Source organism: Piliocolobus tephrosceles, unplaced genomic scaffold (genome assembly GCF_002776525.5).
Source record: "Piliocolobus tephrosceles isolate RC106 unplaced genomic scaffold, ASM277652v3 unscaffolded_110, whole genome shotgun sequence".
NCBI classification, from domain to species: domain Eukaryota; kingdom Metazoa; phylum Chordata; class Mammalia; order Primates; family Cercopithecidae; genus Piliocolobus; species Piliocolobus tephrosceles.
This window is the reverse complement of record NW_022292088.1, coordinates 1,262,498-1,284,043: the sequence shown is the minus strand read 5'-3', so window position 1 is coordinate 1,284,043 and position 21,546 is coordinate 1,262,498. Positions and strand designations below refer to the sequence as shown.

General features: G+C 42.1%; 1 protein-coding gene across 1 annotated transcript in view; it reads left to right on the top strand.

The window, feature by feature from the left end:
• Positions 1-20,950, top strand: part of LOC111529156 (neutral alpha-glucosidase C) — an 84,352-nt gene extending 63,402 nt beyond the window's left edge. The window contains exons 17-25 of the mRNA XM_031935014.1: positions 4,701-4,802; positions 5,967-6,210; positions 7,328-7,392; positions 9,684-9,760; positions 12,679-12,753; positions 15,020-15,133; positions 16,321-16,433; positions 18,599-18,702; positions 19,306-20,950. Of these exons, the coding sequence (XP_031790874.1) occupies positions 4,701-4,802; positions 5,967-6,210; positions 7,328-7,392; positions 9,684-9,760; positions 12,679-12,753; positions 15,020-15,133; positions 16,321-16,433; positions 18,599-18,702; positions 19,306-19,415 (1,004 nt within the window). The 3' untranslated portion in view covers positions 19,416-20,950. The remainder of the gene's footprint in view (positions 1-4,700; positions 4,803-5,966; positions 6,211-7,327; positions 7,393-9,683; positions 9,761-12,678; positions 12,754-15,019; positions 15,134-16,320; positions 16,434-18,598; positions 18,703-19,305) is intronic.
• The last annotated feature ends 596 nt before the right edge of the window (positions 20,951-21,546 follow it).

The following is a 21,546-nucleotide window of genomic DNA, read 5'->3' as shown; positions in this document are numbered from 1 at the left end:
GATGGTCTCGATCTCCTGACCTCATGATCCGCCCGTCTCGACCTCCCAAAGTGCTGGGATTACAGGCTTGAGCCACCGCGCCCGGCCAACATCAACTCATTTTAAAAGCTGAAAATACAAACTAACTTCTGGAAAAAACATAGAATAAAATCTTTTTGTTTGTTTGTTTGTTTTGTTTTTGAGATGGAGTCTCACTCTGTTGCCCAGGCTGGGATGCAGTGGCATCATCTCAGATCACTTTAACCTCCACCTCCCTGGTTCAAGTGATTCTCCTGCCTCAGCCTCCTGAGTAGCTGGGATTACAGGTGCCCACCACCACACCTGGCTAACTTTTACATTTTTAGCAGAGACAGGGTTTCACCATGTTGGGCAGTCCAGTCTTGACATCAAGTGATCCTTGCTTCTCGGCTTCCCAAAGTGCTGGGATTACAGGCATGAGCCATCGCATCTGGCCAGGAGAAAATCTTTATGGCTTTGAAATAGACAAAAATTTCTTAGAAAGAACACAAAAAGCCTGAATCATAAAAGAAAAAAATGACAAATTAGACTTCATCACAATTTTAAAATGCCCTTTCAAAGACATTGGTAAGAAAATGAAATGGCAAGCCACAGACTGAGGAAAAGAATATTTGAAATATACATATATAGGTATATCTGCCAAAATACTTGTATCCAGAATATATAAAGAACTTTTACTAATCAATAAGAAGAAGAAAGACAACCTACTTTAAAAAACAACCTGCTTTAAGAGTTGGTTTTCTGAAATAAATAAATAAATAAATAAATAAATAAATAAATAACAAAATAGATAGACTGCTAGCTAGACTAATAAAGAAGAAAAGAGAGAAGATCCAAATAAACACAATTAGAAATTACAAAAGAGAAAATCTAGAAGAAATGGATAAATTCCTGGACACATATACCCTCCTAAGACTGAACCAAGAACAAATTGAATCCCTGAAAATACCAATAACAAGCTCCAAAATTGAATCAGTAGTAAAAAGCCTACCAACCAAAAATAGCCCAGGACCAGAGAGATTCATAGCCCAGTTCTACCAGATGTACAAAGGAGAGCTGATACCATTTCTACTCACACTATTTCAAAAAATTGAGGAGGAGGGACTCCTCCCTAACTCACTCTATGATGCCAGCATCATCCTGATGCCAAAACCTGGCAGAGACACAAAAAAGAGAAAATTTCAAGCCAATATCCTTGATGAACATTGATGCAAAAATCCTCAAAAAAATACTGGCAGACTGAATTCAGCAGCACATCAGAAAGCTTATCCACCATAATCAAGAAGGCTTTATCGTCAGAATGCAAGGTTGGTTTAACATACCCAAGTCAATGTGATTCATCACATAAACAGAACTAAAAACAAAAACCACATTATCATCTCAATAGATGCAGAAAAAGCTTTCAATAAAATTCAGCATCCCTTCTTGTTAAAAACTCTCAGCAAACTAGGTACTGAAGGAATATACCTCAAAATAAGAGCCATATTTGACAAATCCACAGCCCACATCATACTAAATGGGCAAAAGCTGGAAGCATTCCCCTTGAAAACTGGCACAATACAAGGAAGCCCTCTCTTACCACTCCTATTCAAAATGGTATTGGAAGAAGTCCTGGCCAGAGCAGTCAGGCAAGAGAAAGAAATAAAGTGCATCCAGATAGAAAGAGAGGAAATCAAACTATTCCTATTTGCAGATGACATGACTCTGTATCTAGAAAACCCCACAGTCTGAGCCCAAAAGCTCCTTAAGCTAATAAACAACTTCAGCAAAGTCTCAGGATACAAAATCAACATCTAAAAATCATTAGCATTTCTATACACCAACAACAGTCAAGCCTAGAGCCAAATGAGGAACATAGTCCCATGCACAACTGCCACAAAAAGAAGGAAATACCTAGGAATACAGCTAATCAGCGAGGTGAAAGATCTCTACGATGAAAACTACAAAATACTGCTCAAAGAAATCAGATATGACACAAACAAATGGAAAAACATTCCATGCTCATGGATAGGAAGAATCAATATTGTTGAAATGGCCATACTGCCCAAAGCAATTTATAGATTCAGTGCTATTCCTGTTGAACTACCAATGACATTCTTCACAAAACTAGAAAAAAACAATTTTAAAATTCATATGGAACCAAAACAAAAACAAAAACAAAAAGAGCCTGAATAGCCAAGGCAATCCTAAGCAAAAAGAACAAAGCAGGAGGCAATATACTACCCAACCTCAAACTACTACAAGGCTGCAGTAACCAAAACAACATGATACTGGCATAAAAATAGACATGTAGACCAATGGAAAAGAATAGAGAGCCCAGAAATAAGGTTGCACACTACAACCATCTGATCTTTGACAAAGCTGACAAAAACAAGCAATGGGGAAAGGACTCCCTCTTCAATAAGTGGTGCTGGGACAACTGGCAAGCCATATGCAGAAGATTGAAACTGTACTCCTTTCATATACCATATACAAAATTAACTCAAGATGGATTAAAGACTTAAAAGTAAAACCCTGCCGGGCGCGGTGGCTCAAGCCTGTAATCCCAGCACTTTGGGAGGCCGAGACGGGCGGATCACGAGGTCAGGAGATCGAGACCATCCTGGCGAACACGGTGAAACCCCGTCTCTACTAAAAAATACAAAAAACTAGCCGGGCGAGGTGGTGGGCGCCTGTAGTCCCAGCTACTCCGGAGGCTGAGGCAGGAGAATGGCGTGAACCCGGGAGGCAGAGCTTGCAGTGAGCTGAGATCCGGCCACTGCACTCCAGCCTGGGCAACACAGCGAGACTCCGTCTCAAAACAAACAAACAAACAAACAAAAAAGTAAAACCCAAAACTATATAAAAACCCTGGAAGACAACCTAAGCATTACCATTCTGGACATGGGAATAGGCAAAGATTTCATGATGAGGACACCGAAAACAATTGCAACAAAAGCAAAATGACAAACAGGATCTAATTAAACTGAAGAGCTTCTGCACAGCAAAAGAAACTATCAATAGAGTAAACAGACAATCTACAGAATGGGAGAAAATATTTACAAACTATGCATCTGACAAAGGTCTAATATCCAGCATCTATAAGGAACTTAAGCAAATTTACAAGAAAAAACAAACAGCCCCATTAAAAAGTGGGCAAAGAACATGAACAGACACTTTTCAAAAGAAGGCATACATGTGGCCAACAAGCACATGAAAAAAAGCTCAACGTCACTGATCAATAGAAAAAAAAAACCAAAACCACAATGAAATACCACCTCACACCATTCAGAATGGCTATTACTAAAAAGTGAAAAGGTAACAGATGCTGGCAAGGTTGCAGAGAAAGGAGAATGCTTATACACTACTGGTAGGAGTGTAAAATAGTTCAACCATTGTGGAAAGGAGTGTGGTGTTTCCTCAGGTAATTAAGAACAGAACTACCATTTGACCCAGCAATCCCATTACTAGGTATATATCCAAAGGAATACAAATCATTCTGTCATAAAGACACATGAGCGTGTTTGTTCACTGCAGCACTGTTCACAATAACAAAGACATGGAATAAACTTAAATGCCTATCAGTGGTAAACTGGATAAAGAAAATGTGGTACATATACACCATGGACTACTATGCAGCCATAAAAAAGAATGGGCTATCTTGCCTGTGATCTAGTCTTTGATTTGTTTCTTTTTTATTAAATTTATTTATATATATGTGAATGAGATCATGCCCTTTGCAGGAACATGGATGGAGTTGGAGGCCATTATCCTTGGCAAACTAATGCAGAAACAGAAAACCAAATACCACATGTTCTCACTTAGGAGTGGGAGCTAAATGATTAGAACACATGGACACATAGAGGGGAACAACAGACACTGGGGTCTGCCTGAGCATAGAGGGTGGGAAGAGGAAGAGGATCAGGAAAAATAACTAATAGGTATTAGGCTTAACATCAGGGTGACAAAATGACGAAATAATCTATTTACCGACATAACACACCTGTGCATGTACCCCTGAACTTAAATTTTTTAAAAAATGAGCAAAAGATTTCTGTAGACACTTTACAAAAGAAGATACATGAAGAGGCTGGGCATAGTGGCTCAAGCCTCTAGTTTTAGCACTTTGGGAAGCCAAGGCAGGTGGATCACTTGAGGCTAGGAGTTCGAGACCAGCCTGGCCAACATGGTGAAACCCCATCTCTGCTAAAAATACAAAATTTAGCCAGGCGTTATGGTGCACACTTGTAATCCCAGCTACTTGGGAGGCTGAGGCAGGAGACTCACTGGAAACCCTGGAGACAGAGGTTGCAGTGAGCAGAGATCACAGCACTGCACTCCATCCTGGGCAAGTGAGAACATGACTCCATCTAAAAAAAACAAAAAACCCACATGTATTATATGCAAGTTATATCTTAAAATTGATTTTCAAAGAGTTCCTCCTCTATCCGACCTAAACTGTACTTCAAAAATAAGTGCAATTTCAGAATATTTTCGTAGAATGCTTGTTTTGTAGATTTTAATAACTTTTCACATTAGAAAATTGATACTTTTCATTGTAGAAAATTAGAATTTATTTATTTTAAGGCAAGAAATTGGTTTTCCTTTTCATTAAGTTGTCTTTTACAAATAAGGAATCTACATAGGAAATTGAACGCATGGGTTGATTTGTGATTTTAATACATTGTTGCTTGTGACCAAAGGTGCTGTGTGGACAGGTGACAACACAGCAGAATGGAGCTACCTGAAAATTTCTATCCCAATGTTACTCACTCTCAGCATTACTGGAATCTGTTTTTGTGGAGGTAAGATGAGTCCTTTGAGGCTTGAAGTGCAAGAAAATAAAAAGTGAGGGTGTTTTCATCAAAGCAGATTACAAATCCCTTCTCATTAGCTGTTGTGGGCAGACATAAATGTGGGAAAGAGAAACTGTGAGAAAGTGAAGAGGAGCGGATTAGAGGGGAGAGTGAAAGGCTTGCCTCAGAGCTATTTCTGTCTGGTCTGTGTTGAGGACATGAAATCAAGTTGTCGGAAAGGGAGCCAGAGCCATCCTCTTATCACTTCCTTTCTGGACAGTCTTGATAACTAGGTTTCTCTTCCTGACAGCTGTCTTTTCTTCTTGAAAGTGAGAAAAATAGAACTACAAGGAATTTAGAAAATCAGAAAGCCTTACAGAAATTCTTTTTACTCAGCAGATTTAAAATTCTGTGGCATATTTTAACTGTACTAAAACAAAAAGATACGCTCTTGAGAAAGATAAATTTAGTTAAAATAAAATTTTCCGATGGACTGTCTTCCCTGCATCCTAAGAATTCTCTGTAGATGAGAGATCTCAATATGGAAGGGGCTCAAGTTGGCTGCAGTTCCAGCTGCTCCTTGTTTCCTGTAGGAGTAGAAGCAAATTATTATCATTCTTTTGATGCATGTGTTTTTATTGCATTGGTCCATGTACAATACAAGGAATATATATACTACTCAATGGCCCAGCATGGAATTCTATTCTGATAATCACAACGTCTACTTCTGATTATCTGCTTCTCTTCAGTTCTTTCTGTTTTTATCTTAGTTCAGCTGTTGCTTCCAAAGGAAATCAGTTGCCAACCACCCCCTTCCAACACACGCACACACACACACACGTGCGCGCGCACACACACACACACAGTTATTTAATCAGGCAGACATTTTTCAGTGTCTGGGTTATCTGTTTTGGGGAACATACAGGAATATTGATCTTGAAATAAAGCTTCTGACCTTTTGACAAGAAAGTAATAGTCTAATAACCCATTGTCAGATCCCCAAACAGACTGAATTATGTAGTAAGGGTCACCTGTTTGAGGCCACGGCTTTATCCTGTCCTTTGGAGTGCATATACTCTGCTTTTCTCCTGTCCCTCTTCAAGACCTTAATTTCCCTGTGTGCATCATTTATTCAAAGCTTGGTTGCCTCGCTTGGCCTTCTTTTGCTTCCAGCTGACATAGGCGGATTCATTGGGAATCCAGAGACAGAGCTGCTAGTGCGTTGGTACCAGGCCGGAGCCTACCAGCCCTTCTTCCGTGGCCATGCCACCATGAACACCAAGCGACGGGAGCCCTGGCTCTTTGGGAAGGAACACACCCGGCTCATCCGAGAAGCCATCAGAGAGCGCTATGGCCTCTTGCCATATTGGTATTCTCTGTTCTACCATGCACACGTGGCTTCCCAACCTGTCATGAGGTAAAAAAGCTTCATCCATTCAGGGACTGCAGCAACCAGTCTGTAATAGAAGATGTCAGTCATTAAAGAATACAGTAATTATAGTGATTTCAAGAGAAAGGTGAAGACATGCTACATATTTAATCGAGTTTCAATAAGCTTATTGAGCAGCAGCGGTGAACAGGGTGCTGGCTGTTGGGGACACAGAAGATAAAAACTAGGTCTCCTACTGCTTTGTGATTAAAATGTGAATATTTGATAGGAGACAGAATAGAGATATTTCAAAGAAAATGGAAGTGGCTTTGTAATAACATTCATTCAGTATTTAACCTATAAGTGTCTTCTCATGAAGAATAACTTATTTTGTTAGGCTTAGGCTTGAATCACATGAAAAAGAGTCTTGGCTCTTTGGCACGTTCCCATGTCCTTTGAATAGTTATAAAACTGAAAATAGGCCAGACGTGGTGGCTCACACCTGTAATCCCAGCACTTTGGGAGGCCAAAGTAGGAGGATTACCTGAGGTCAGGAGTTCGAGACCAGCCTGACCAACATGGTGAAACCCTGTCTCTAAACATATAAAAATTGGGCCGGGCGCGGTGGCTCAAGCCTGTAATCTCAGCACCAAAGGAGGCCGAGACGGGCGGATCACGAGGTCAGGAGATGGAGACCATCCTGGCTAACACGGTGAAACCCCATCTCTACTAAAAAAAAATGCAAAAAAACTAGCCGGGCGAGGTGGCGGGCGCCTGTAGTCCCAGCTACTCGGGAGGCTGAGGCAGGAGAATGGCGTAAACCCAGGAGGCGGAACTTGCAGTGAGCTGAGATCCGGCCACTGCACTCCAGCCTGGGCAACAGAGCAAGACTCCGTCTCAAAAAACAAAACAAAACAAAACAAAAATTGGCCAGGCGTAGTGCTGTGTGCCTATAATCCCAGCTACTTGGGAGGCCGAGGCAGGAGAATCGGTTGAACCCAAGAGGCAGAGACTGCAGTGAGCCAAGATAGCACCACTGCATTCCAGCCTGGGCAACAGAGCAAGATCCATCTTAAAAAAAAAAAAAAAAAACACTAAAAATATAAGTGAGTGATTGCAATAAGATGTCTATAATGGTAAAACAATATTTTTTTTCTTTCCCCAGGCCTCTGTGGGTAGAGTTTCCAGATGAACTAAAGACTTTTGATATGGAAGATGAATACATGCTGGGTGAGCATCTCTGGTTTTTTTTGTTGTTTTTTTGAGACAGAATCTCACTCTGTCACTCAGGCTAGAGTGCAGTGGTGCGATCTCAACTCACTGCAACCTGCACCTCCCGGTTTCAAGCAATTCTCTGCCTCAGCCTCCTGAGCAGCTGAGATTACAGGTGCCTGCCACCATGCCTGGCTAATTTTTGTATTTTTAGTAGAGACAGGGTTTCATCATCTTGGCTGGGCTGGTCTTGAACTCTTGACCTCATGATCCACCTACCTTGGCCTCCCAAAGTGCTGGAATTACGGGCGCAAGCCACTGTGCCTGGCCAAACATGTATTGATTAATTATAGTCATTATAAAATGTTTTTATTATATTTTCTAATATAAGAGCCCTAAAAAAAATCCTAATTCCAAGAAAGCCAAAAAATAAAAATAAAGGAAATTCCTTCACCAAGATTTCTAATGCATTATTAGTAGGATCATACCTCCATTCTGTTGTGATGTAGCATTTCTCATAAATTGTTCTTGCTGACTTATTTGGTGGATGTCTTTTAGGATTCTTGTTCTGGGTTCACTCTTCTAATCCTGTGAGATCACTTTGGGGAAGGGAAGTAGAAAAAAACAGCCCAGGTGGTGTGATAGGAAAGAACCAGAAGAGTTTATTTCATATGCAATAATAGGATTTTTTTGGTTGACCTCTTCTTTAAGAAAGATTAACTATCAAATCCAGAACATAGATTTTTATCAGCTTAGTAACAGGGCTCAAGAAGCCAGGCTAAATATACTGTTCCCGAAAGGGTGAATCTCATTTCTGAGTTCTTTTTTTTTGAGATGGAGCCTCACTTTGTTACCCAGGCTGGAGTGCAGTAGTATCATCTCAGCTCACTGCAACCTCTGCCTCCCGGGCTCAAGCAATCCTCCCACCTCAGCCTGCCGAGTAGCTGGGACCACAGGCATGCACCACTATGTCTGGCTAATTTTTTTCTATTTTTAGTAGAGATGGGGTTTCGTCTTGCTGCCCAGGCTGATCTCGAACTCCTGACCGCAGGTGATCCACCCACCTCAGCCTTCCAAAGTGCTGGGATTACAGGCGTGAGCCACCATGGCCAGCCCCATTTCTGAGTTCTTTAAGTCTGCACTCATCATTAGGTCTCAGTTTAATTCGTCACTGCCTTGGAGACACTTCCTTGACCACTTCTTATTTCCTTATACCTAATTCTACCTAGTAAAAATCAGCCCCTCTTATTATGTAACTTTCATTCCATTTTGTAATTTTGCCTCTTTTGGTATTTGTCTTAATTCTAATTAATTTGTAATTATTTTTTACTATTTGTTTTCACTAACTGTAAACTTCACAAGGTCAGGAGCCACGCTTGTCTTATTGGCCACTACATCCCAGAGCCTCGCATGGTGCCCAGCATGCAGTAGGCACTCAAAATAACTATTTATTGAATAAAAGAACAAATTAGTAAGTGGGTAAATTTTACATATGTGTTGTACCAAGGTCAAAGCAAATTGAATAATCCAGATTGCCTTTAAGAAAACCAGAGGCCAGGCATGGTGCTCACGCCTATAACCCCAACGCTGCCGGAGGCCGAGTGTGAGATCGCTTAAATTGAGGAGTCTGAGATTAGCATAGCCTGGGCAATATAGCAAGACCCTGTCTCTACAAAAAATTTAAAAATTATCTGGGCACGGTGGGTGTGTACCTGTAGTCCTGTCTACTCAGAGGCTGAGGCTGGAGGATTACATGAGCCCAGGAGTTAGAGGTTGCAATAAGCTGTGATTACACTGCTGCACTCCTGCTTGGGAAAGAGTGAGACCCCCATTTCCTGTCTCTAAAAAAAAAAGAAAGAAAAAGCAAACTACAGCCTCTCTGATGATAACCGTCCAAGCAAGAGGTGCTGAGCATCCACACTGACCACCCTTCTGGATAATAGTTGTGGGCTTCCCATCATCAGTGTCACTCACAGCAAACAGTGAAGCACTTGGAAAGGAGCAATGGTGCTTTGACTACTGACACGCTAGCAGTTAGACAAAAAATGAGACTGATGGACTGTGTCAGAGTCGCTTCCTATAATCGCAGTATACCCAAAGTGCATTAATGACAAGTGATGACCTTTTTGAGCTCACCTCTTTGAGCACCTGTCCTCTTTCTATCAGTGCATCTCTCTGACAAATCACTGGTTCAGCTCTCCGAAGTTCACAGTTGGGAGGTCTGTAACCGCATGATAGCTAGCACTCAATTAAAGAGAAAGGAGATTTTTAGACGTCTTATAATGATACTCAACTTTATTTCCTCTTAGGGAGTGCATTATTGGTTCATCCAGTCACAGAACCAAAAGCCACCACAGTTGATGTGTTTCTTCCAGGACCAAATGAGGTAAAAGTAATAACAAACAGCCACATATCTGATACATCTCATATCTCTCATCCCTTCTTTTCTTTTAGGAAAGAGATTTCTTCTTCATGTGTTTGTGAACACACCCCAAATGACTATAGCAATTAGTGATTATAGTAAGTCATGAGCACTGTCCTCAGAGGTCAAGACACTTAACGGAGGAGAGAAGGGAAAAAGATGAATTGGTGAGGATTCCGAGGAGGAGCAGAGTGATTTTTAATCTTCACACTTTGACTAGTAAAAGTGAGTCCTGGTAAACACACTGAGGCTTGGGGTAGGAAGAAATCTTCAGCAAACTCTGGGGGAAAACAAGTATGAGGTGACTTTGCTCTTCGGTCTAGCTCTAACTGAAACCTGAGTTTTGGGTACCAAAAGCTGGTCTCAATACACTCACCGAAGTGGGTAAAAAGTAACAATAGTGACTCCTCTCCCAGATTCCTCTGCTCTTTTATTATTGTCACTAATTACTGTCCTAGGTATAAAATATCATCCTAGACCTGCTGCAGCCCAGGGCACTGAACCCACGCAGGGCACAGGGGAGAGGAGGGAAACCGTTGGTCTGCAGGCAGAGAGCCATGGGTAATAAGAGCAGCCTCCAGAGACAGGCCACAGATAAATCCAGAGGGGCCAGGAGAAGAACTGGAGCAAAACTCAGGGCACCACACTAAGGGAGGAGGGTGTGGAAGGGAGAGTAGGAAGGAGACAGACCCTACAGAGTGTCCTTGAGCACTGGAGCATGCCACAGGGTTCAGCAGGCAGGGGAAGAGCCACGCAGGTATGGAGCTGGTATGGGACTGCCGGGCCACATAGTCATGGACTGTAAAGGCAAGTGGCAAGGTAGCTGAACCAGGCCACGCTTGCTGCTCAGTGCTGTCAGGCTCTGGGCTGGCAACCCCATGAAACCACATCTAGTGCCATGCTCTCCCTCAATCTAGCTTTACGTGTTTGGTTGTTCTTTTAGTTTCTTAAGGCTTCTGTAACAAGTAACTACAAACCTAGTGGCTTAAAACAACAAAACTTTATTCTCTCACCGTTCTGGAGGCTTGAAATCTGAAATCAAGGTGTCGTCAGGGTCTGTTTCTTCTGGAGGCTCTGAGGGAGAATCTGTTCATGCCTCCCTCCTGGCTTCTGGAGGTTGCCAGCAACCCTGGGCTTCCTTGGTTTGTAGCCACGTCACTGCAGTCTCGCCTATCTTCATGTTGCCTTTTCCTCCGTGTGTCTCTGTCTGTCTCTTATAAGGACACCTGTGGTCACATTGAAGGCCCACCTGGATAATCTGGGATAACCTCCTTGTCTCGGGATCTTTAACTTAATCAAATCTGTGACCATAGAAGGTAATATTCATTCCTTCCAGGGATTGTGACATGAATACATCTTTTTGAGGGGGCACCGTTCCACCTACTATGCTTGTCATTATTGACAGAACAACCAGGCTTCTCTCCAGAATGTTCATGAACTATGGCCTATCCTCTTGGTTTCTCCAGTTATTTGGAGTTCTGAAGATGAGGGCTCTTTACTAAGGTTCCCCTGCCAAGTGGAAACCTGAGGAAAAGGTTAAATGCAACAACTGCTGAATAAATGCCCTGCCAGATACTTCTGCTGAGAATTTCTCAAGTTGATTCCAGCAAAGTGGTGGGTTCCCATTAAGAGGAACTGGCTCCCTTTCTGACTTAGTCACAGAGTTTTACTCGTGATCTATCATCATTCCAAACACGTTGTTGTGAGTGTGTATTATGTTCCTTCAGCGCTATTTCCTGGATTATTGTGTGATTGTTTCTCTTGCTTCACAAACCTGCCATATAAAGGATGTGGTAATCCCAGGAGGTGAACTTGCAAAATAGACTCCAGGGCTGCCAGGAAGCGTTCTGAGCTAAAAGAAAGACAAAGATGTTTGTTTTCATTCTGCTTCTGATGGTATCTTTTTTTTTTTTTTTCTGAGACGGAGTCTCGCTCTGTCGCCCGGGCTGGAGTGCAGTGGCCGGATCTCAGCTCACTGCAAGCTCCGCCTCCCAGGTTTACGCCATTCTCCTGCCTCAGCCTCCCAAGTAGCTGGGACTACAGCCACCGGCCACCTCGCCCGGCTAGTTTTTTGTAATTTTTTTTAGTAGAGATGGGGTTTCACTGTGTTAGCCAGGATGGTCTCGATCTCCTGACCTCGTGATCCGCCCGTCTCGGCCTCCCAAAGTGCTGGGATTACAGGCTTGAGCCACCGCGCCCGGCCGCTCCTGATGATATCTTAAGAATTTATCCCATCAAATTACTTTAGAGACCTTATTGGTACTTCAGCAACTAAACCCCTTTGATAGATAAGAACCTTATCCTTGAATTATGCTTTGTTTAAAAAAAAAAAAAAAAAAAGATACTATAGTAGTAATTCAAGTTTCCATTTGTTTTCCTCCCAGGAAGGAGGAGGAAGCATTCCCTTCTCTTATACTTCCTTTTCTCCTGCCTCTTTTGTAATTTATTTGCCTGCAATGTGTTTGTCTTCTTTGCTGTCTTTTTTCTTTTCTCCATCACCTCTTTCACTACTAGAAGCATTAAGTTTTTATAAGCCAAGTGGATTATAAGATCCATGAGGACAGGAACTATGTCTTTTCTGTTCAGTCATATATACTCAGCACCTGGCACAGTGCTGGGCACAGGGTAGATTGTTCAATAGGTAGCTTTTGGATGAATAGAAAACAAATTGCCTTTTAGTTAAATTAATCAGCCATAGTCCTTTGGGATCTTCTTAAAAGCACATGTTCTTCCTAACTTCTACCCAATATATTTTTTAAGTTATACTTATTTTAGCTTTCTGGTTATTTGAAATCCAGGTAAGTGGATATTTTGCTGAATAATGAAATGGTGAACAGAGTTGCTCATGTACTTTTTTTTTACTGGACTCCATTACTTTCTAGGTCTGGTATGACTATAAGACATTTGCTCATTGGGAAGGAGGGTGTACTGTAAAGATCCCAGTAGCCTTGGACACTGTAAGTTATTTTCAGACTACTATTTTTACCTATCGTGTGCTCTGTTGGTCGGCTAGGGCTGCCATGACAAAATACCACAGACTGGGTGGTTTTACACAACAGAAACTTATTTTCTTGAAGTTTTGGAGGCTGGAAGTCCCAGATCAAGGTGCCAGCCGATTCTCTTCCTGGTGAGGGACCTTTTCCTGGCCTGCAGACTGCTACCTTCTTGCCGTGCCTACACATGGCAGAGAGAGATAAACAGAGGGTGCTGTCTCAGTTCTCTTCTTACAAGGATATTGCTCCTATCGTTTCAGGACCCCATCCTTATGACCACATTTTTAACTTTAGTTAACTCCGTAAAGGCCCGATGTCCAAATATCTTGGGCTTGGGGATTCAGCATATGAATTTTGGGGAGATACAAACATTCAGTCCATAATGTGTTCCTCTATAAAAAGAACCAAGGATGCTAGTGTTCTACACAATAGCACATACGCATAGAGACAGAAGGTAGGTCCGGGGGTGCCTAGTGCTGGGGCAGAGGAGGGTTATGGAGTCATGAGGAATGACTGTTAACTGGTTCAGGGTTTCTTTTTGGGGTGATGAAAATGCTTTAAAATTGATTGTGGTGATGGTTGCATGACTCTTAATATGCTGAAAACTGTTTAATTGTAGACTTTAAATTGGTGAGTTGTATGGTATATGAATTCTATCAAAGCTGTAAAATGTGAGAAAAAAAGAGTTAAGAATCACATCTACTCAAATTTCACAGATTGAGACATCAGAGACAAACATAACTCTTCCCCGTATGTTTACGTTTGTGTGTCTAAGAAGAACAAAAACACTGAAAACAGAGAAAACACGGTAGTCACTATCCGTGCCGTCTGGAATGTCATTCTGCAGGACTAAGGCAAAAAACAGGAGCTTTCAGTTGTAATCCTGGGCCCAGGGGAAGACATCAGTTATGATGTTAAAATCAAAGTGGTCCATCCAGGCTATTTTGAGTTTCTAAAGGGAACTTTCTTTCTATACTTGAATTGCAACCACTGCCACACTACCACAGCCCTAAGTAGTGTAAAGATTGATAAGTAGATACTGATATTATTTTGTAAACCATCAGCAGCAATATGAACCCCATTATTTTAAAAAAATAGTTTCAGATGTCAACTTTCAGATCTAGAAGAGAACTTAACAATCATCTACTCTAATCCCTCACACAGGTAAAAAACCCTGAGATTCAGAGAAGTTAAATTATTTGTCCAGGAACACAGCAGACTTGTGGCAGAACTGAAACAAGCCCCCAGGTGCATTCCCTTGGGCTGGACTCCCATTCTAGAACCCATTTCACTCTAATTTATGGCCTTGTTCTTTGAAAACGAAAGAAGAGAGAGATTGGCCAATGAGGGAGGGGCATGTGTGGGGAGATGGAAATGCTTTACTTCTCGCTGCCAAGGCAAGTTAAGTAGAGGTAGGACATCTGAACTACTGGGTGCTGAGTCTCAACTTCATGTATGTTCTTGTACTCTCCTGCGTGCTCATTCTTGAGTCAGAGCAAAGCAGAAGCCCTCCTGTGACACAGGCAGCTTCCTTACAGGAGGCAGGAAACCTGCCAGGCAGTGCTGCCTGGAGTGCCATTCCAGAAGACTCATAGTTATGGGCCTGTTGTTAGGGTCTCTTAAAGTACCCTTGGTGGTCTCTAACGTAACAGCAGCAGTTTCACAGATTTACCTTCAGAATTGAGTCAGTCATCCAGGTGATCCATAGAAACAGGGAGCAAGAGGGGACAGGCTGCAGTGAGTGAGGACAAAAGTCATCTGCCCAAACCAAGAAACCACCATCGGTTATACACACACATACACAGACTTCTGGGCCCACTCACACAGACAGAAAACTTCAGTCGTTAGCAGGGCTCTAGAAATAAGCATGTATATACTACACTGATAGGAACATTTAAAATACAAAATAGGAAAGGCCACTTATAGGATGGGCAGAAAAGAATTCATCACTTAAGAGGATAAAACAGCAAAGACAGACAAAGATAACAAACCAATGAAGGGCGGGAAGTTTCCCTAATAATTAAAAAATGGACCATTCTTCAGCATTAGAACTCTTTTCCTTTTAATGCCAGGTCCCCCATATTTGCCATCTCTGTGCCCCAAAATTTATTTTACCTATGAATCCGCACTTGAAAAGAGTGTGAATCTTATAAAATGAAATATTTTTAAATTCTACCCTGAAATTTTCTTATATGAATACTGCTTCCCTGAGCATGCTGCTGTGTTACAGATTCCAGTGTTTCAGCGAGGTGGAAGTGTGGTACCAATGAAGACAACTGTAGGAAAATCCACAGGCTGGATGACTAAATCCTCCTATGGACTCCGGGTTGCTCTAAGCACTAAGGTATTTGGTAAATCTGTTACCCATTTTGTTTCTACTCTCTCTTTACAGTGTTAGCCTTTTGAGTGTGTGACACTACTTAAAAGTGATGAGCTCCATCTATGAGATAGGCGCTCCTGACATTTATCTAGAAATCAAGGTTTGAATCATTTCCGAATCATTATTCGCTTGTCTGCCTTCCCTGGAATTGTTCTTAAGGGCACTCTTGAGATCTAGGAATAACAGAAATGTTCCTCTTGGGCACTGTGGTTGTTGGCGCTCTTCAACTTGACATTGATTACTACTGGAATGAATGCTTTTTGAGCCATAGACAGCCTTCCCACATGGATTAGCCCTGAAACCCAGTCTCCCATAAAATGGTACCCATGTCTATACACCATTTCAGAGATCCCAGTCCCAACCAGTGATTTCTCATCAGGCAGCTCCAACAACTAAAACCCCCTTGGGCAAAGCCTGGGAGGACCCAGAAATGATGTGTCCTTTTGAGAAGATTTTTTGAGCCTATTGAGGCCTGTAGCAGATTCCGCTCCTGTCCATTTATTCAAACAGTACAGGGCCAAACAAACACCAACTCTTAATGCTTACTATATTAATACTTACTTGCATTGATATCAGTATTATAAAATGATTCAGTTACAGGGTTTTTTTTCCCATCTTTTTCACTTAGGCATGTCTTCTTGGGCCAAACTATGGGCCCCAGACCCATGCGAGGCCCCAAAATAAATGGAAAAGACTAGCGATGCATAGCATATCAAATATTGTCAGTAATAGTAAACTGCCATGTACTCCTCGTGAAAAAGGAACCAGATACCATTCTCTAAGTGGAGGATCTTCTAAAGATAGTTGATCTCATCTATTATATATTAATTTTTTTTAACATCAGTATTATTCAGTGAACTTTCTTGGCCTTGTTGTCACATTCTAGTGGAGTATTTTCAGGGAATCCACTTATACCATTGAACATACTTCATAGCTTAAATTCTTTCAACAAAGCCTAACTCTTTGTGTTCCTCTTATGTGACTTTCCTATTGTTTTACTATCTACTCAGGAGTGATTGGTTATTGAATACATTAGGTATTTTATATAGTTTGAATTTTTCACAAACTTTTTATTCTATTGTTACCCTTTAGGAGCTTTTCCTGTAAACCTGTCATATAAGTACATTCTGTCTCTGTGATTCATTCTCCAGGGTTCTTCAGTGGGTGAGTTATATCTTGATGATGGCCATTCATTCCAATACCTCCACCAGAAGCAATTTTTGCACAGGAAGTTTTCATTCTGTTCCAGTGTTTTGATCAATAGGTAATGGCAGCTAAAGAAACTGTTTGTTTTCTAAAGTAAATCACGCTGTCTGTTCGGCATCCTCAAGTGCACAGGTATGTTTTAAGGTACAGTTTTTTTTTTTTTTTTTTTTTTTTTTGAGATGGAGTCTCGCTCTGTCGCCCAGGCTGGAGTGCAGTGGCACAATCTCGGCTCACTGCAAGCTCCGCCTCCTGGGTTTACGCCATTCTCCTGCCTCAGCCTCCTAAGTAGCTGGGACTACAGGTGCCCACCACCATGTCTGGCTAATTTTTTTGTATATTTTTAGTGGAGACAGGGTTTCACCGTGTTAGCCAGTATGAACTCGATCTCCTGACCTCGTGATCCACCGCCTCGGCCTCCCAAAGTACTGGGATTACAGGCGTGAGCCACCACGCCCAGCCATTTTAAGGTACTATTTAAGAAATGAATGGTGAAGGCCATTTCTGGAGTATTTTTCTTTTTCTTTTTTTTTTTTTTTTTTTGAGACTGAGTCTCACTCACTCTGTTGCTCAGGCTAGAGTGCAGTGGTGTGATCTTGGCTCACTGCAACCTCTACCTCCCAGGTTCAAGCGATTCTCCTGCCTCAACCTCCCAAGTAGCTGGAACTACAGTCACGCACCAGCACACCTGGCTAATTTTTGTATTTTTAGTAGAGACGGGGTTTCACCATGTTAGCTAGACTGGTCTCGAACTCCTAACCTCAGGTGATCCACCCACCTCAGCCTCCCAAAGTGCTGGGATTACAGATGTGAGCCACCGTGTCCAGCCCATTTCTGGAGTATTTTTCAACCACTCTACCATGAATGATCCTCCCTTATTGTCTCTACCTTCCTTTCCCCGACTTTCTGTTTTTTTTTTTTGTTTTTTGGTTTTTTTTTCAGACAGAGTTTCGCTCTTGTTGCCCAGGCTGGAGAGCAGTGGCACAACCTCGACTCACTGCAATCTCCGCCTCCCAGGTTCAAGCGATTCTCCTACCTCAGCCTCCTGAGTAGCTGAGGTTACAGGCATGTGCCACCATGCCCGGCTAATTTTGTATTTTTAGTAGAGACAGGGTTTTTCCATTTGGTCAGGCTGGTCTCGAACTCCCAACCTTAGGTGATCTGCCTGCTTTGGCTTCCCAAAGTGCTGAGATTACAGGTGTGAGCCACTGCACCCAGCCCCCTGACTTTCTAAAAAATAAAAAAGGACTTAATTTAAGCTCCCACTAATTCCATTCATTCATCCATTCACCAGTTCACTAAATATCTGATTTATTACGATTTGATTATCCAAGTCACATGTGTAACTTTTGTGTTCTTCAGTGATTTTCCTTCAAATAATTTGTTAAAGAAAGCCTGATTTGGCCACCAGTTAACTGTTCCTTGATACACAGAGTCGTCTTTTTTTTTTTTTTTTTTTTTAGACAGTTTCACTCTAGTTGCCCAGGCTAGAGTGCAGTGGCTTAATCTCGGCTCCTGCAACCTCTGCCTCCTGGGTTCAAGCAATTCTCCTGCCTCAGCCTCCCGAGTAGCTGGGATTACAGATGCCCACCACCACTCCTGGCTAATTTTTTGTATTTTTTTTAGTAGAGATGGGATTTTGTCATGTTGGGCAGGCTGGTCTCGATCTCCTGACCTCAGGTGATCCGCCCGCCTTGGCCTCCCAAAGTACTGGGATTACAGGCGTGAGCCACCATGCCTGGCCGAGTTGTCTTTTTTTTTTCATTTTTTTTGTGAGACAGAGTCTTACTTTATCACCCAGGCTGGAGTGCAGTGGTGTGATCTCAGTTCACTGCAACCTCCACCTCCCAGGTTCAGGGGATTCTCAAGTCTCAGCCTCCCAAGTAGCTGGGACTACAGGCACGTACCACCACTCCTGGCTAATTTTTGTATTTTTAGTGGAGACAGGATTTTGCCATGTTGCCCAGGCTGGTCTTGAACTCCCGGCCTCAAGTGATCTGCCCACCTTGGCCTCCCAATGTGCTGGGATTACAGGCATGAGCCACCGTGCCTGGCTCTTTGATTATCTTCTTTTATTATCTCTTCATCCTGATAAATATGACTCTTATATGGATTCTGCCTCCAAGGGACAGATGGGAGAGGAACTCACAAGGCTGGAGATGTTGAGCTGGTGGCCACTTCAAACCCCCATCACTCTCCTTTTAATACTGTTTGTATCTATTCCAGTTCTGCCGACCAGAGAGGTCATTATCCCAGCAAGTGTGTGGTGGAGCAGATCTTGGTCTTAGGCCTCAGGAAGGAGCCATCTTTTGTGACTACCCACTCATCTGGTGAGAAACCAGTCCATTCTTACCTCACCATTTCTTTTGATAAACAAGTATCTGCAGTGAGGAGATGATTAGTCCCCACACTGACATAATATGCTGAGCCTGAGTGGACTGTGTGCTTTCGGGTAGAGATGAAATCTACTAGTTTCTAGAATAAATGAGGCCATCTTGCTTCTCTTCATGAATTGATCTTTCTCCTCACTTTTAGTGTTTTTCTAAGGAAACTTATTTGGGGCTTGAGATAATATTATGGCTTCTCTGAATATTTGTTTAAACTGTAGCTGCCTGAAGACCTGGAGAATCCTACCCATGTGTTTGGAGTTTATGAAAGGGCAGGATGGGGCTCATATCCTTTCTTGCTTCCCAAAGTTCTTGGACAAATTTATTTGTTCCTTATGGTTTCTTTTCAACCAGTCTTGCGGTCAAAACAATGAAGTTTTCCATGTTTCTAAAACTTCATGGAAGCTCATGGGTAAAAGTGCTATTAATTTGGAGTGGAGTATAAGGTTTTATGATAGAGTGAGAAAACATTTCAGATTTGAAGAAAAGATTTTTCCCTTCTAGAGATTCATCAAAATTTCCCTCTTTTATTGTCTTGCTATTTAGATGGTAAAGATCAGCCTGTGGCTTTTACATATTGTGCCAAAACGTCCAGCCTGAGCCTGGAGAAGCTCTCGCTCAACATTGCCACTGACTGGGAGGTCCGCATCATATGACAAAGAACTACCCCTGGTGATGTGAGCAGGGACCTGCCAGTCCCTTTCAACCTTCCCCTCGCCTTTTTTGAGATTTGTGCAGCAATCTACTTGCCTTTCCTGAGTCAAAATAATCTTTCATTCGTCACCATTATACTAATGAACAATAGATTTCATGTTTTAAATTTTCAGATTTTACATGTTAAGATGTACTAGCAATATTCCTTGTGTCAAACATCCCCTTTTCTCCCGGATACATAGCCCTGAGACATTTATAGCGTTCAAGAGTCTTCTGTTGCTTCCATTCCTTGAGCAAGGCTGCATGGTTCTGTTTTAATGTGGGCCAAGCCTACCTGGGCAGCCCCTTTGCCAGGGCTTGCCTCGGGCCATGCAGCATTGGTGTTGTGGCTGCAGCAACTGAGTTGCTCGAGGCCAGTCTCCAAGTGGACAGCAGCCTCTGATAGTCCCCGCAGTTATCTTCCACCCACATGGACTGGGCAAAGCAGCCCTCTTCTGTGTGTGCTGCATACACTGCAGCAGTGGGAGTTATTCTCCCCTAGAGATGCACTTGGCAGCACGAAGGATTCTTTTCTCTTTCGTGCTTCTCAGGCTCAATAGTTTCTAATTAATCTTAAAATCCATGTCTTTTAAATTGTTTTTTAATTAAGTGCTGTCTACTAACCAAATAATATTTGTAACATGAGTAAGCTATGATTAATAACAATGAAATGAATACCCACGTACCCACAACTGGATTTCCAAAGTAGAACTCATGACTGGGACTAGGATGAGGCAAGGGAGGCCCTGGCCTTGGGCACAAAATGTAAGGGATGCCAAAAAATACAGTAATCAAAATAAGTAATATTTCAATCCACTATTTTTAAAAATCAGAATTAATGCAAAAAAAAAAAAAAAAAAAAACCATGATGAACAAAATATCAAACTTTAAAATAAAGACAGGATTAGTATTCCTGAGTTTTCCTTTTGTCCCAGGCTCTAATATGGCTTGGCATGGAGCAGAATATTACAATATACCAGTCGCATCATAATGCCCAAGGCTCTGCAGACCCCAGTGACTCCCTGCTGCCTGCCGCAGCATCTGTTTTGGCAGCCTCAACTCCCCAGCACTCCTCAGCACACACCTCTTCTTATCAGGCTTCCTCCACTTAGCAACTTGCCAGTGGCCACCTCTGTGCCTTCTCATCCCTGGGCACCAATATCCTCCTGCCCTTACCATCCTTCCAGGCCCAACTCAAATCCCACTTTCCCGTTAAGCCTAACTACGCGAACACCGCTACCCCCATACCCATTAGCAGTGATTTTGCCCTTCCCTGTAATGCTGTCCCACTTATAACTGCTCTGCTTACCATTCTCAGGGATCATACCTTAATGTTTTCAGTATGTCTCTGTTCTCCTACTAGATTGTGTGTTCCTCAAGAGCATGTTCTATTTCTCTTCTATCTGACATAGCACTATTTTACCTGACTTTCAGTAACTGTTAGCTATGATTGGTTAGCTGGTGGATTTAACTGATTAAAAAATTACATTTGAATGTATTTCTATCTGATTTACTTTTCTGATACAAGATTCTTCCCAAAGGCAGTCAGCATTGTGCATTTCCTCGTGGACACATTTCATTGTATGAGTTGAGATTTGAGCTCTGCACCATATGTAAGCTCACAGAGACCTGCACAGATTCTTTGCTCCTGTTTCTGTAAGTTTTGCAGTTGAGAAGAAAGGAGAATGCTTATATTAGCTGAAGCCATGGTTCCTATCTTCAAATTTCCCTTGCCAACCTAAAATAAAACTTAGCCAGAAGACTGGGTGCTCCTCCCTAATATAAATGATAGTTTTTAATATCATTTAAAGTTGAATAAGAACTATCTTTAGGTCAACATTTATTGCACGTCTGTTCTTCCATTTAAAATATTGTTGGAGGAATGGAACAGTAACTAGTAAAGTTAATGAGGAACTGCTCTGTTTTGACCCAAATCTATATTGAAACATTTGGCTAGAGACAAGTGGAGAGAAAGATAACCTGGGTGTTTTTAATGGTTTTCTGCTCTTACTGCTTCTCACACTTTACCTGCCTCCCATTTCTGAATTTGTGTACCAGAGAGCAATATGGGGCTGAGTTGGCCTACAGGTAATA